Below are 17,436 nucleotides of genomic sequence, written 5' to 3' on the forward strand. Positions count from 1 at the left end.
TTGCATGTCAGACTTGGATTTTTCATTAAGGGATTTCCTCATCAAATACTAGATCCTGACCATTCACTGCCTGTAACTTCATCTTTGCCTGCAGTCTTCTCATATTGAAGAACTTGCCATCAGTCTGGCGTCTGATGTCAATCACAGTGCCATAGTCACAGAAGGCATCAGTAAGTAGAGCAGAGAATATCATACTGAAGAAGACTGAGGCCAACAGACAGCCTTTTTTAGTCCATTGTTGACTGAAATTGGTTTAGATAATTCACAATCATCAATGACATGAGTGAGCATGCCATCGTGGAAGTGTTTGCTAATTACAGTGAATTTCTCTTTGCAAGCATAATTTGCCATGATCTTCCAAAGACCTCCACAGATGACTGTGTCAAAGGTTTTTGTTAGGTCGATGAATATTGTGTACAGGTTGGTGATCTCTTCCTGGCATTTCTCCTAGAGTTTTCCAGCTGCAAACACCATGTATGTGGTCCTTTGTCCATTCCTTAATGCCTTGTCTTTTAATCTGTTGTTATGTTGTCTTTAATTCTATCTTGCATTGTATTTTAATATGATGTTACCATTTCACTGTAATGTCTACATGTCACACATTAAATATGTACCATATGTATACCTGTGTGTTATGGAATAATATTGTTATGTCGGTATAAATGGTAGCTCATTTACTCATACCACCAACATTAAAATAATTCTTATATCTAGCAAACTGATAGACATGGCTTTGACTAGCATGAAGAACAATAATATTACATTTGCCAAACTGATCTAATTTGTACATTTATTGTGTTATAGCTATCCAAGTGGCTGATGTTTGAATTTACTGCAGAATGTTTAAAAACAAATGGGATGATAACATGAGGATATTTGTGACTTAAGAACTAAAACTGTTAAGGAAACATGAAGGATGACATAACATTTAATGACAAATAACTATCCCATGGACAAAGTATTAAAATGCTACATAAATAATGTTCGAATCTAAGAATTTAGTGAGATAAGGCTAAATCTCTACTTTTTTAAGACTGGCAAAGATGAAAAGGAATAAAGATATGAATGGTAAAAAAGAACAGAATTTAAAACTTGATATGCACAACTCTTATTCATTCACAAATTATGAGAAGATTAATTTACTAAAGTCATACAATCATGATATATATTTCATCAAAATGAACAAAGTAGCACCAAGTTCTTATGATAATATACGTTATTTAGTGAATAAGTTAGTTACCTTATGGACATGTTAGTACGTTGCATTGACAAATTGACAATGAATCTTTAACCATATTTAAAGTTTCTTTTGTTTCAGAATATATGTAATTTATACTTTCTTTTCTTTTGGAATAGCATGATGCTTTTCAAGCACTGTTTCAGTTGGGGATTTTTGTGTCTGGTCTGTAGTAGACCACCAAAATCTTTTTTTTCTTCTCAGTAATTTATCATCAGAGTTGTTTTCGTCCACCATCACTCAAACTGATATTTCAAAATGTATACCACTAAAATTTAGTCTTGTTAGGTGTACTGCCAATTTTTTCGTCATCTAAATTCCCACAATTAAAGTTTTTTGTGCCTTTGAATATATCAATAAACTTTAACAATTTATCCAATTTATATTCAATTCACAATTATCTGCCCTTGATTTCAGCATTCTCATGTTTTCTTATATTTTTAAATTGAATTCTGATGCAGATAGCCACATATATTTATATGTAGTGTAAACACTACTTATTAAGCTGAAAAGATCATTGCTTCATTTTATGGGGATGTGTTTTACCTAATTTGTTTACCACTGCCATGAGGGGCCCCGAGTGGCCGAGTGGTCTAAAGCGCTCTCCGTTACGGATCACTGCCATCTCACCTCTGTCTGCGTGGGTTTGAGTCTCAGATTCGGCCAATGTGGGTATGTGAGAAAGCTTGCCAGTAGCTTCTTGAGGGTCGGTGGTTCTTTCCGGGGATTTCCCGGTTTCTTCCTCCACCATTAATACTGGCCGCCATGTATAGCCTATCGTGTGCTGAAAAATGGCATTAAACCCTACAACAACTTTACCACTGCCAAGATAGCATCTCACTTCACCTTCATATCAAACAACATGAAGAAATTACACTGCACAATTAATATATTTGGACTTAACTTTGGCATTGATGTATGTGATGTTTGTTGATGAATGTTCAGTTTTAAGGCTGCTCATAGTATACAACTATGTTTTGGACTGTGGTATTTTGGTATTTCATGCTCGTTAGGAGTTGTCTGTTTACTGTACTTTGCCATTTATTATGCTATACAGATTTCCTATGGTCTTTCCTTTTACGAAACCTCAAAAGCAATGTGCACACTAACACCCATAACAAAAAGTGCAGGATCATGTACTCGCATTTTACTTGCCTGTTAGAAGTCTGGGAGAAAACAGTATGATTTGGCTGCTGAGTGTTTGTTTAAAAGTGTAGATAATATATTGTGTGAGTAGATGCACAAGAAGACAGATTATTGTACATGTTGTTTCGGTACTGAATCAGCAAGCCTTGTTCTGTTAATGTTTCATTCAGGTTGTCAGGTGTTTTACATCTGTTTATATTTAAATTTGTTACCATTTCGTTTTATCAGTCCTTAGCTTGTGCACTATTGAGTGCCCCATTGTTAGTTCCTTTCGTTTTATGTTAGGCATTAAATTTGGGTCTCAGCTTGCTTTCAGACCTAAATGGATGATTTGATATGTACTTTAAGCTTTGATTTGAGACTATAACTGTTAATGATGTAGCTTATTGTTTTCATTTCTTAAATCTTCTTAACCTGTGGTTTTTAATTTACCTAAGTACAAAAGTCGCTTTTAGTTACAGCCATAAGTTATGTGCTATTTATTTTGTCCAGATGTATCTGTGTATTATGCTCTGTTTGAATGTCTTGAAAATCATGTTTGATTTAATGTTTTTATTGTTTTTTATGTTGTATCAGTATAAAGCTCATTAGCATTTATGTTGAATTGTTTTTTTTTTCAACAATTTTCACTTTAAATTAATCTTATCTTATCTTTAATTTTTCTGTTTTCTCCATTATTCTAAAGTTAATTTCTTGTGTCTAATTCTACCATCATCAAATTAATTTGTTCCAAATAACTTCAACATGAAGTTATTTCCTGTATTGATGTTCCAAACAAATCTGCTGAAGTAGCCCTTTCTATAGTTATCCAGCAATACATATCCTAACAGCTTTGTTTGAGAATAATAAAATGTTTGTATCTTTCCTTTTATTGTTGGGTAACAAGCTTTGATAATGTTACCAGTTTTATAATATCTCGATGAAGGATCCACTTCTTTATATATGTCCAATAATTTAAACATTTTTCTCTTCCAGATAGTATACACGTTTCGTTTGAACTGTAAATTCTATATACAGGGTTTTGTCTGAGCTTAAAATGAGTATCAACATCATAATTGTTGACCTTTAACAGAACACAAAATCAATTCAGTTCTGTCTCTATAAAAAATACACATTATATTAATTATTCAAGCTGATAATAATTGTTTATAATCAAAAGTTCTTGAATAAGAAGTTGCTCTAAAGCATTTATGGAACCTACAGTGCAATAAAGTCTCGCTAAATCTATAATTGTTGACTATAGTCTGAGATTCCATTTCTGATTTAAACAGGTTTAATGGTCTTTTCACAATTTGTCAATAATCAGATAGTTGATTAGGAATAGGCTAGTTCAGTACCACATGACTGGCAAAAGTCCTGTTTCAAATCACAGAGCATGATACATCCCAGCATTGATTTCCTTTATCAATACTGAATTCAGTTTTAAGTTTCTATATTTTCATTTAGTGTGATTGTTGCTGCAGCAGTGCTACCACTTTATGTGAGAATCCATTTAGCCAGTACAGATTTTGGTACATATTTATATATTTTGTTCCATCTCAAAGAAATCATATTTTATTTGCTTCATAGTCTATTTCGGCAGTACTACTTTACTCCACACAAATAGCTGTAACTATTTCTCCATCAACATATTTTTTATATATGTTTTTGATACTCAATTTATGTGTGTAATTTGTTAATGTAACTACCATTATTGGTTTGATCTTATGAACAAAATATATGATAGATAAACCATAAGTTGCTTTTATTGATCTAGTTGTACCTTCATTCACATTCATTTTGCTTTTGACTTCCTCTTTCTTTCTGATAATCTCTGTCAAGTCAATTATTTTCTGAAGCTCTAATTGTATTACTATTAGCTGTTAACTTCTTGTTCTGGTCAGTAATTTGTACGCCAAAATTATTAACTGACATTTCAATGTCCTGGTTATTCAGCTGGTTTTCACTATCCATTCAAATTTGATTCTAAATGTTTTTGTTGATAATATAAAGATTATGCAGTTTCAGAGGTTTTTTTACAAATTAAAATTTCTATCCATATCATTCTCCAAAACATGTCTTGGTATTTATTTTCTCCTTCGGTTGCATATCATAAATTTAAAATTAGGTAAACCATCTGCACTATCTCTTATTCATTGCAAGGCTTGTATAGCAATGGATATAGTCTGAATATATTTGAAAATTTCTTTGCATGTAAAATCATTCCTCTGTTGTCATCAACCTGTTTTTATTGTTGCGTTTCTTTTCAGTTTCCTTTCATTTACATTTCTCCAAGAACTTGTTTGTCTTTTATTTCAGATTGTTTTCCCTGGTGGCATTTTTACTTTCTTTTTCTATGTTGTACTCATTAATTAAAACTCTTAATGTTTGATTTTGTTTTTACTAATCACTTTACTTATCATATCATTGATACTATTTAACTTTATAATGGCAGATAGATGATAATGTTTGAAGACCTTTTTACTAATTATCATATCATTCAGATCAATCCTGTAACTGCTGTTCTCAATGCTATGAAAGGTAGTGGAACAATCTTTGCAGTCATTAATATTGATAAAGATAATCCAGCTGCAGAAACATCTAATTAAGTCCAGCTGAAACCATTTCCATACCAGTCTCTAACCAATTTAAAATGTATGATGTTTTGCATTTTTTTCTCATACCTGCATAGTGTTCCGTCTCCTCGATCTAATAACTTTTAATCCCCCATTTTTTGGTGAAGATGCTTTCTGATGTCAGGAAGTGTTGGATTTATCTCTTGTCTTCTCATGGATGGAAATTTGTGCCAGTATTGGTGAATTTGGTGTATATTTTGTTATTTATGTAAGAAAAGTGGCTATATTCATTGAGTAACTGTTTTGTCTGATTAAAGTTCATATGTCATCATATTGTCGATAGTGAACTATCTGAAAGAAATGGAATGGTCAGCTTTGTTCTGTTACTTGATTATTATTCAAGATGACTGAATGTCACTAATCCCAAAGGTTTCAGTGAAGATGATCCAGACGTTGATCACATTTTACCATGTTTAATATTTGATTTTACTGAATCAATGCAACACTTGAACTGTTTCAGACCGCTTCGATGGCCTAGTGGTTACAGCGTCCGCCTCGGAAGTGGAAGGTCGTGGGTTCGATCCCCGGCTGAGTCATACCAAAGACTTACAGAAATGGTACTAACAGCTGCCTTGCTTGGCGCTCAGCATTAAGAGGTTAGTGTTAGGACTGGTTGGCCTGGTGTCAGGATAATGTGACTGGGTGGGACAACATGCTACATGTCTGTGGCATCGATGTCCCAGTACTAGACATAACTATAAACTGTCACACTGCAGACATTGTAGCAATATGACTGAAAAATTGTTAAAGCTACGTTAAAAATCCAAATCACTCACTGAACTGTTTCGCTGTAAAGAAATACTTTATACAGTAAAAACAGGATCTACAAATGTGAAAATGATATAAAGAAAATAGATGATCACAAGAAAAGGTTTGAATCATTGATGGTGCATTGAGGGAATGTTAAAGAGCATTGTCTAATTTACTCTGCTTGTGTTACTTCACTTCATGATGGAAATATATCCCTGTAATTATGACTATTGCAAAGGAAGAAATGCATCAACAACAAAACAATCAGTAAATATTTATCAAAAGGTTCTTGCAGTATTTTTAAATTGGTTGTTTTGAAATCTACATGCTGAAAGTTATCAAACTAATATTCAATGCAGTAAGTGGTAGACTTATCTTAAATAATAACAATCCTGTGAAGTCTCCAATTACATTTGATGTAATTTTGTCCTTGTTGAGTTTGTAATCTGTCAAAGTTATCAATAGCAACAGTTTTACTAATACTGATGGCACAGTGTAAAGCATGAACTCTTCAAATATGACTTCTCATTTGTTTTTCATTCATTTTTTTCAAGCTCATTTTCAGTCCCGATCTAACCGGTTATCTCTTTTGCATGTTCTGTTCGCAATAGCTATGTTAAATTCCTGGTCTTTCACAATTCTATGAAAATATGGCTTTTCGCCTTTGGTGCTATTATACAAATTGCTCTTTTTGTTTTCTAAATGTCTCAGCTGATTTAAAGTTCTGAATTATCCATTAATATTTAAAACATCATAAATGGCTAAGGGTGGTGGAGATTTTGAAATGTTGAAATGAAGGAATTTGAAAACCCTTCATGATAGGGTCTGTTAGATAAATAATTAATATATGTTAACAATTCTTTCTATTTTGCTAGTGGTTTTCTAGACTATGATATAGGACATTTAAAAGATATTCTTCCAAGCAAAGGTATTAATATTTTGCACCAGACTATCAATCTGTACAGATGTAACATAAAGGAAGCCTTTGCAGGAGTGAATTACTGTATAACTTAAAAAGATACATTTACATTTACTTTCAAGATAAAACAGTGTGTCATAAATAAAACTTGTTAAGAAAGATAGTTCATATTTAGAACAAAGATAACATAACATCAAAGTTAGCACCCATCAATATGGCAAGCACAACTGATAACAGATACTCAATCTAGGCTGAACAAAGCATCGTGATTCTTGTTGATGCTAAATAAATGATAAATGGCTGCAACTTGGTATATTATCACAAGTCATTTGTTCGAATTTTGGAAGCTACTATCTTCAGAGTCAAAATCAAAGTAATTTGATTAAACTTTGCAGCGTTAAGTGATGTTGTTTGAAGACATATCACATACCACATTTTGTATCCTCTTTTCAAGTTTAAGATCGAAATCAATGTTTTAAGATTTTTTTCATATGAAAAAATTACCCTCATACATCCAGTCAAAAGATGAATATAAGCATATAACTTTTATTGTGTTTGGTTATTTGTTCCTGAGTTTGTACCATTTTGACAATCATACATATATATATATATATATATATATATATATATATATATATATATATATATATATATATATATATATATATATATTGGTGTGACATCTACAAGTTCATGTGTGTACATATAGACCCCCGAGATTTTGATGAATGGCTCGAAAACATTGCAGATACTATTTAAGTCATATCTATGGTTGCATGTGTCATGTTATGATGAATTTTCCAGAATTGTGTCCCCTTTCAGCTTAAAATGTATATAATTTGTGTAAAAGAACAGTTTCAATAGGAGCTACTCACAAAGCATTTCCAGATATTATTGACATGATTTATTTTCATGCTTTCAAGATTTGTTTTGAGTTATTCCTGTTTTGTTTCATCCATTTTAAACATTGTTTCACATATTCATCTATACAGTCATGCATTCTGTTATCCAAGTTATTTCTGTTTACTTTTTGCACTGATGATTCAAGCAAGGGGCAGATGGGGTACACTCTGTATGTCATGGACACATTTCTAGTTCAAAAGAATATTTTCAGTCCATTGTAACAGTTTAAAGATGTGATTATCTTCATTTTCTAGGTGAGACACCAAAGCATTGGACAGACATGAAAAGTACTGAAAACTTGAAGGTTGTGACCTTAGACTCTTCCGATCCTGAATATATAAAAGTAGTCCAGGAATTTCAAAGATCAACTAGTAGTGCAAGACCAGTTGAAAAGGTACAAAAAAGAGAAACTTATGTTTTAGAAACATAATGCAAGTCAGTCAGAATTAAAATTATTCCTATATGCAAATCCAAGGTTTTCACTGAAGTATCATTTGAATCACGTTAATTCTTTTGGTAACCTTTTTAACTTGCATCTTTGAAGTAGATGTAGGATATTGTACTACCCCAGATGTTGGTTATTGGATTTAGCAATAATATTTGCACAATGCATGCATACCTTTATACCTGAAATCATGAAACTTTGTGAGGGGATGCATCAATACCCTCATTATAAAGGAAGATCATAATGATTTACATTTCATGCTTCCGCAATTGGTTAAATGTTATGGTTTAATTTTGAAAATGTTAACAGAATCATCAAACTATATATTTTATATATTTTTGTGAGTATCACATCCAGTAAAGGAAGATCAGTGCAACCTAAATTTTGCATTTTACTGGATAAGGTTAAGCTTTTTGCCTGTACATAAAGATCCAACTATGTTTTTTTTTGCACCCTTTCATGAAATTTTCTAAGGAATACATCTTGATGAATATTACATCCCCATCTTAAAAGTAAGTCACTGTGACATATATTTTATGCTTGATTAACTTTGGTTACATTATGTTTTGAGTTTATTTCTCGAGTTCTGTCCATGACAGGATCATCAAAGCAGATGAGTCCATGTATCTCTGTTAGTACCATACCTTTTCCAGAAAAGAAGGTCAGTGTGACCCACATATCATATTTTACTGGGTTAGTTTAAGTTGTGTTTAGCTCATGACCAGATTTTGTTCATGCATTTTGCATATACACGGTTATTCTCAGATTCATGAAATTATATAAGAGTTTGCATCTTGATGAGTACTACATTTCACTGCGACTATATTTTATACTTCAGTGAATTTGGTTAAATTATTTTTAAATTTACTTCTCAAGCTATGTTCATGCTAGAATTATCATCTAACGAGAATATTGTACACATGCACACATACATATATATAAACAGGTCACTGTGATATATATTTCATGCTACCCTGACTTTGGTAACATTGTGTGTTGAGTTTATTTTGCAAACTTTGTTTATCCTAGAGTCATCACACTTATTGAATGTAAACATCTTTATTAGAAACACACACTTACTACCAAAACTTTCACTTTGACGTACATTTCACAATTTACTGACTTAGGTTCAGTTAGGGTTTTTAACTCAAAACCAGAGAGTTCTTTAGCAGCCTGTAGACATATTGTTATACCAAGATTTTCATGAAATTTGATTGGGGGATGTATCTTGATAAGTATTATGCCATCATACCAAAATATGTCACTCTGGGCCATATTTCTTCCTTCACTACATAGGTTTCAAGCACTGTTTCTGACAGAAACATCAAACTTGATGAGAGTATGCATCCTTATTAGTAACACACCCTTGTAAAAGCTGAAGATCACTGTAACCTACATTTAACACTTTACTGGTTAGTTTGAAATTTTTACATTTTGACTATGACCAATGACCACATTGGTGTTAATTCTACTTTTTATTATTGCTATACTGAATCATGAAACAAAGTAAGAGGATGCATTATGATGAATTCTACATTATCATCTTAATTGGAGGTTGGCCCATTTCTGCCATTTCTCTGACTTTGGTTCATTTTGATATTTTTACTGTTCACGCTGTGATATTAAGGAAAGTGACTGCATACATGTCATGGTACAGTATGAATACACAACATGTCACTGTGACCTACATTGCACATTGTATAGCTTAAGTTGTTACTTTAAGCTCATGACCACATGTTTTCACATGTTCTATGCATACGGTCCTATATAGTAGAATTATGAAACTTGGCAATGTATCTTTATGAGCACTATCCTTTATTTAAGGTAGGTATCGACTGTTACTTGTTTAGGCTCTTACAAAACGTAACAAGAAAAAAGTGAAGACAACAAGCTTTGTAAAATTTAACAATTTATTTTCCTAGAAAAACAAGGTAAAAATGAGGAAAAAACTTACGGTTTTATGATTCAAATCCAAAATTAATCCAAGAATTAAATAAACAGAAGTCCTAGTAATAAAAAGTCCTAATGAAACTGAGTTTGAATCCCAATGAAATTCAAAATGGAAGGAGATGACATATGTTGTGGTTAGCATCATACTGATGTGTCAACAGTTCTATGTTCACTCACAGAAAACAATATTCCATTTTGAACTTTGTATAAATTTTGATAACTATCATTGTCCAAGAATTAATTTAGAGAACAAGTATCTCCAGGGACAAATTTAAGAAAACAAAATCATCAGCCCAAAACTGGTCACAACATAAATCACTTTGACTTCTCCAGTGTTAAGGCAAGAATAACTATTCTTCTCAAAACATCATTAATCAGTCCAACTATAACGTGAAACAGATGCCCAGATGTGGGTAAATCTTCTGCAAAAACCTTATTGATACATGTTATTTGACACATAGGCCAGATGTGATCTTGACTGAGATCAATGGTTCTTACTCTAAGAATGAAATTTTTGAAAAAATTTGATAAAAAGTTGTTTACCAGACCCCTTACTGGTTCTGAATCAAGGTCTGAAACTAGAAACAGTGTTTATATAATTGGTTGTTTAAAACTGAATTACATTTCGGGACATTGTCAAATCCAGTAAATAAAATTACATTAAAATAACATGCAATGGAATTTTTAAAAATTTAAACTTACAAACAAGCAATTAAATTATATCAAATATACATTAAATCAAGGGGCCCTGAGTGGCCGAGTGGTCTAAAGCACTCTCCGTCACGGATCACTGCTATCTTACGTCTGTCTGCATGGGTTCGAGTCTCGGATTCAGCCAATGTGGGTATGTGAGGAAGCTTGCCAGTAGCTTCTCGTGGATTGGTGGTTCTTTCCGGGGTTTTCCCTGGGTTCTTCCTCCACCATTAACAATGGCCGCCATGTATAGCATATCGTGTGCTGAAAAATGGCATTAAACCTTACAACAACAACAACAACAAGAACAACATTAAATCAAATATACATAACACTTCCCCTATAAAGAAAAAGAAAGATTTATATAATAAAGCTTTGTTTTTGCCATAGATTAATTATATTTGATGTTTAGAAAAAAAAAATAACATAAGAAGAACTCTTATGAATTATACAAAGTCTACATGAATTAATATTTCTATACACTCGAAGTTAGTCTGCTTTTAAACTGTTTTCCCTTGATGTGCCTGATGTCAATATCATATTCCTGTAACAACAAACTCTACCTTAGTATTCTTTGATTTTTAGTTTTCATCTTGCCGATGAAAGTAAGGGGGTTGTGATCACTAAACACAATAATCGAAGAAGGAGCTGAACTAATGTAAACTTCAAAATATTGTAATGCCAATATCATAGCCAAACATTCCTTCTCGATTGTTGAATAATTTCTTTGGTGCTGATTTATTTTCTTAGAAAAATAGCACACTGGATTATCAACACCATTTTTTTTGTCTTCTTCAGTCAATACTGCTCCAACCCCAACATCACTTGCATCAACATACAGTTTAAATGATTGACTTAAATTTGAAGCTGTAAGAACTGAAGTGCTTTTAAGTATGGCTTTTAACTTATCAAAAGCTCCCTGACATTTTTCAGTCCAAAGAATCTTGTTTTTCTTGCTCAATAAATTTGTCAGGGGTTCAGCAATTATGGAAAAATTGGAACAAAATTTCTGAAAGTTTCCAGCCATGTCTAAATATCTCATCAGTTGCTTTTTACTGATAGGCACAGGGAATTCACAGATAGCCTTGACCTTAACATCTATAGGCTTAACTTGTCAATGTCCCATGATATGTCTGTGAAAAGTTACACTAGCTTGGCAGTACTCGTTTTTGGACAAATTAATTGTCACACTTGCATCAGTGAGTCTGTCAAAGAATTATTGAATTATTGCTAAATGTTCTTTCCCGGTGTCATTGTAGATGATGACATCATCGATGTTAGCATCACAGTTATCTACACCAGAGGTTATCATATTCATTAATTGTTCAAAAGTACTTGGCGAACCCTTCATCCCAAATGGCATCACTTTATATTGATAAAGTCCATCTGGAGTTATGAATGCCAAAATTTCCTTTCCTCTTTCCGTCAGTGGAATTTGCCAAATTCCTTTCAGAAGGTCAAATTTGGTGATATACATGGCATTTCTGATTTTTCAATGCAGTCGACAATTCTTGGTAATGGAAATTACTCTGTTACAGTCACACTGTTCACCTTCCTGTAATCAGTGAACATATGGAAAGTTTTATCTGGTTTCCGAAGAAGTATACATGGTGAATTCAAGTCACTTTTACAGGGCTCTATCAAATAATTTTCCAGCATTTACTGATTTTCATTTTTCAAGTATTCTTGTTTGAGAGGGTTCATCTTGTATGGGTGTTGTTTCACAGGTTTGGAATGTACAATTTCAGCATCATGGAAATTTTTGTTCTTGTAGGAACATATGGAAATAAGTGCTCATATTCAGATAATAACTGTTTAAATTCATTCCTTTCTTGTTGAAAATGTGAAAGTTTCTGGTCTTTTTTATTCATAATTTCTGAATTCCGAAAATTCCTACCATTTAACAAGTATGACAAGATCTGCAATATTTACAGACATCAATGTTTGATTTTTGGACAATATAAGTGATTCAAGATCTTGTGATAAGTCTTATTAATCTCTAAATGACCAACAAAGGAGTTTCATGGGCCAGACCAAGAATTTCCTGTCTGTACAATTTTGAAACTACAATTTGATAGTTCACTGACCACTTATCACCAGCAGGTACCTCTGGAGGTCTCCATTTTCTCATAAGAATTCCATTTTTAATGAAATAACAGACAGGTACTTCAGTGGCTTCAGTTTCACTAATGGCCCATTGAAACAAACAGGAGATCTCAGGATCTTTTTCATGTTTGACGACAAGTGATTGTCGTTTGTCACCCTGATTATAACAAAGAGAATGAGTAGTTAAAAGGGGATTTCTGTGATCAATACCTTATCATTGATCCAAAGAAGGAGTGAAAGTAACCTCATCAAAATCCTGACCAATACATGGGTCAGCTAAAGGAATACTTTCCTGATCAACATCATTCTCAAGAGCTTTCTTTGTCATCGCTCTGGTAACTACACAAGCTGGGTATAAATCAGTGAATTCTTTTTCAATAGGATTGACCTTCTGATCCAAACAAGGCTTGTCAGTTACAAATGGATTAACCACAACTTATCCAGATAGGTTGTTACCTACAAATAAATAAATGCCTGCAGAGACTATTCCGACTGTCTCGGGTCCTGAGACCAAGTCTGATGACAAATTTACACAATGGAGAGGAACATTAACAAACCCGCACTCTAATTTCTGAATAAGAACACTCTCATTAGATGAAGACTTCTCAGAAAAAGCCAAAGAACCTGATAATAAAAGACTCTGAAAAGCTCATGTGTCCCTTACAATTTTTATAGGGACAGAATTGGCTGAATCATTCAAGAGTGGTATAGAACCCTTCAACATGAATGGTTTATTATTCTCCATAATAAAATCAGACTGGGGTTTATGAGACCCAACAAATGTATTGCTTTCAATACATGACTGTGACCTTGACCTCTTAGAAATAAGATCATTTGGAAAAGGTCTGTCTTATATCTGATCCTTATTTTCCAATTTGCAGCAATTAGAAATAGCATGTCCTTTCTTCTTGCAATAAGTACACGTAGGAAGAGACAAGGAATTTTGATCAAGCTTATAGAAGTTTGATTTTTAAATGTTGTGCCAGACTAATATTTACAAGGGCTTCTATTAGGCTGAAATACTTTTCTACCAGAAGATTGCTGAATGGACGTCTTATTTACAGAAGGAAACTTTATGAGCTAAAGAATACTTGTCAGCAGAATGAACTGCATTTTCCAAGGTTCCAACATTATGCTCATCACGATAGGTTTTAATGTCAGTATGGACAAAGCTCTAGAAGTCTTCATGTAATACAAGATTTCGAAGACTTTCATAGTCTTAATCAACTTTCATGGCTAAGCACCATCTATTGAATAACTGCTTTTTTTTCTCTTGCAAATTCGACAGGAGTTCATCTGGCTTCTTTTTTATTGTTCCTGAATTTCTGCAGATTAGCCTCAGGGACCACCTCATAACCCGTTTAGATGAATTCCTCAGCCAGATCATAGTCAGCACTTTGCTGTACTGATAGGGGTGCATATATTTGTTGGGCTTTGCCAAAACTTGCACACTGTAATAACTGAGTCCATTGCTCCCTTGGCCATTTTATATTTTCAGCAACTTTTTCAAAATAAAGAATATATTTTTGTCTACATCCTTTTCTCTAAAAGTGGTAACTAACCTAACATTCTTAATAATATCAAACTTGAATTTGTTTGTGAAGTTGGAACATGCATTTCACTTGCCAGTTCTATTTCTTTTATTCTAAATTAATATTCCTCTCTTCCTTCTCTCTTTGCATTTGCATTTGCCTCTCTCTCCTCTTTCTCCAATTGTAACAGCATTTGTTTCTGTCTCTCCTCTTCATCTAACTGCAACTGCATTTGTTTATCTTCTTTCTGTAACCGCATTTGTTCTTTCTGTAACTGCAGTTGTTTTTCTTCATCATTCTGAAGTTCCAACTTCCTTAACTCTAATTCCATCTTATATTTTAATTTTAATTCCTTTACTTTTATGTCAGAGTCTGATACAGACTTACTGATCGAAACCAAAGCACTTTTATCCAAAACATTCTTTTCCACCAAATACTGGGCCATAATATGTTTTATTTCTGGGTTCATTAAGGAAGCTTTTCATCTTTTTCCCAAAAGGTCTAACTGTTCCTGGATAGTATTTGAAGGAAAGATCTACACTTTTGATGACATTGTAGAAAAGCTTGCTGATTTCACTAAAGATTCTAAAATGTGAAATAATACTTGGGATTTTTTTTTTAAATTCATAAACTTGGGGAATTTAAATTTCAATTAAACAAACCTTTCTTAAATATTTTAGCCAAAATTCATATATCCCAAGGATGAGCAACCTCAGTTGTATTTTTACATGTTTAGAAAGCGTAACAATAAAAAAGTGAAGACAACATGCTTTGTAAAATTTAACAATTATTTATTTCCCTGGAAAAACAAGGTAAATTGAGAAAAAGAACTTATGGTTTTATGAATCAAATTCAAAATTAGTCAATGAATTAAATAGATAGCAGTCCTAATAATAAAAAGTCCTAATGAAACTGAGTTTGAATCCCAATGAAATCCAAAATGGAAGGCGATGACGTATGTTGTGGTCAGCGTCGTATCTGATGTGTCAACAGTTCTTTGTTGAATTACAGAAAATAATATTCCAGCTTGAATTTTGTATAAATTTATATAAATGTCTATGTCCAAGAATTAATATAGAGCACTAGTATTTGCAGGGAAAACAAACTTGAAATCCAAATACACTGAAGAAAGCAAAATTACTAGCCCACAACTGGTCACAAAGTAAACACTTTGACTTCTCCAGTGTTAAGGCAAGAGTAACTATTCTTTCTCAAAACATCAGTAACAAGTCCAACTGCAACGCAAAACAGATGCCTGGATGTGGGTCAGTATTCTGGAAAAACCTAATTGATACATGTTATTTGACACGTAGACAAGATATGACCTTGACTGAAATCAATGGTTCTTACTCTAAGAATGAATAATAAAAATATATTTAAAAGTTGTTTACCAGAATCCTTACTGGTTCTGAATCAAGAACTGAAACTAGATTACAGTAACAGGTAATGGAATATCAAAATATTAAAACTAACACAAAAACAATTAAATTAAATCAAATATAATAATACAACCATATTTTGTTCTTCATTGACTTGGATTAAGATTTTGTTTGATGTTCATTTTGTAGGCAATACATGCTTGAATTATGAAATTTTAATGATAATATGCATATCTTGGTTACTACCACATCCTTATAACAAAAGAGTCTCATCAGTCCAATAATTCAAGTTGTACTGTTTTTGGCTGAGTTGTATTAGCTCATGACCACATATTAGCATACCTGGAATCATCTAACTTGGTGAGTGGATGCAGCTTGATGAGTTTTACACCCGTTTTGACAAATGAGATCGCTGTTCTCTACATTTGATGCTCAGAAACTTTCATCCAATTTTGTGTTTAAAGTTTATTTATTGGGTACTGCTTATGTTCCAGTCATAAAACTTGATAACTAAATACATGTCTGTCACTGTTTATTCAATGGCAAAATTTCCATATTAATGACTGTACATTGATATGTCACCCACAGCTTCACCCACAGTGGTTAATCAAGGTAAATATAGATGCAAGAACTGTCACTACAAGATGACTCAGTGCCTCTGACTCTCATTTAGTAGAATTTGACGTCAAGAGGTGGACAGTAACAACAGTTTCTCAGGTGTTTTTTCAACAATTATTGAAAAATATAACAACAACATCAATCCATGTCTTGTCAACTTTTATTTTAATATAATAGGAAAGATGTTTTTTATTTCTTTTTATTTTCTATACTTTGTCTCATTAGGTAGGTAGCTATTTTATGACTGTCACATTTAAGACAGTTTCACGCTTGAGATCAAGTGTGTTAATATACCCCATGCAAATGAGATCAAGAGCTGTACATGTATCAGCTTTTCCATCATTCAATCACACTTTGGATTACTTGATTTATTCTTTGATATATCCTCTTAAAATTGGTATGCTTTTCTAACATAGCAGCAGAGAGGGCAATCAGACCACTTTAAGGAATGGTCACCCTTGTTTTTAGACAAAAAAAAATAGTGACCCTTCATAGAGGTCAATACCACATCTACAATTATTGTTTGTCCCAAACAGAATTGTAGACAAGGCTCTCTCTGCTGCTATGTTATTCTGAATAATCCTGGGAATCTTCATCTGAATCCTGGGAATCTTTTGTTTTGTTCTTCAAGTAATATTCAAGTTCTGATGGTGGTTTTTCTATTTTTGGATTTATGTTTTTTCTTTTTCTGTAATATATCATGAAACTTCTGTATCGATCTCCACCGCAATTTTTGCAAATCTGATATAATCCTCTAACGCCGTTGTTACATCCAACACAACTTCGTGAACCAGCATGAGGAGTTTTCTTTATAAGATAATTATGTTTTTTGCAATATTCTCCACGGCACCTTTTGTTGCATTTATTTGTTGTTCCTTGACGCAGCCACGTACAGTTGTTCATTATATTAATGATATCTTTTTAATTTAATTTAATTTTATCATCACCCCTGTTATCCAAATATTTTATCAAGACCTACACGATATCTTGTTCTAGGATCGTGCAAATTTATTGTTATAAATCCATGCGGAGCAGCTTGCACTCATGAGAAGAAATTTCTGAATTTAATTATATCCATGTCACCGCTGCACCAGGTTTGATATTTCGCAGCGTGTGTGTGTCTACGCCATTGAACACAACTAA

At 32.9% G+C, this 17,436-nt stretch overlaps 1 protein-coding gene across 1 annotated transcript in view; it reads left to right on the forward strand.

Moving 5' to 3' along the window:
• Positions 1-17,436, forward strand: part of LOC149794966 (uncharacterized) — a 199,251-nt gene that overhangs the window by 148,950 nt on the left and 32,865 nt on the right. Inside the window, exon 14 of the mRNA XM_089963739.1 lies at positions 7,825-7,964. Within this exon, the coding sequence (XP_089819865.1) occupies positions 7,825-7,964 (140 nt within the window). The remainder of the gene's footprint in view (positions 1-7,824; positions 7,965-17,436) is intronic.

Source organism: Sinohyriopsis cumingii, chromosome 7 (genome assembly GCF_028554795.1).
Source record: "Sinohyriopsis cumingii isolate HCF-2022 chromosome 7, ASM2855479v2, whole genome shotgun sequence".
NCBI classification, from domain to species: domain Eukaryota; kingdom Metazoa; phylum Mollusca; class Bivalvia; order Unionida; family Unionidae; genus Sinohyriopsis; species Sinohyriopsis cumingii.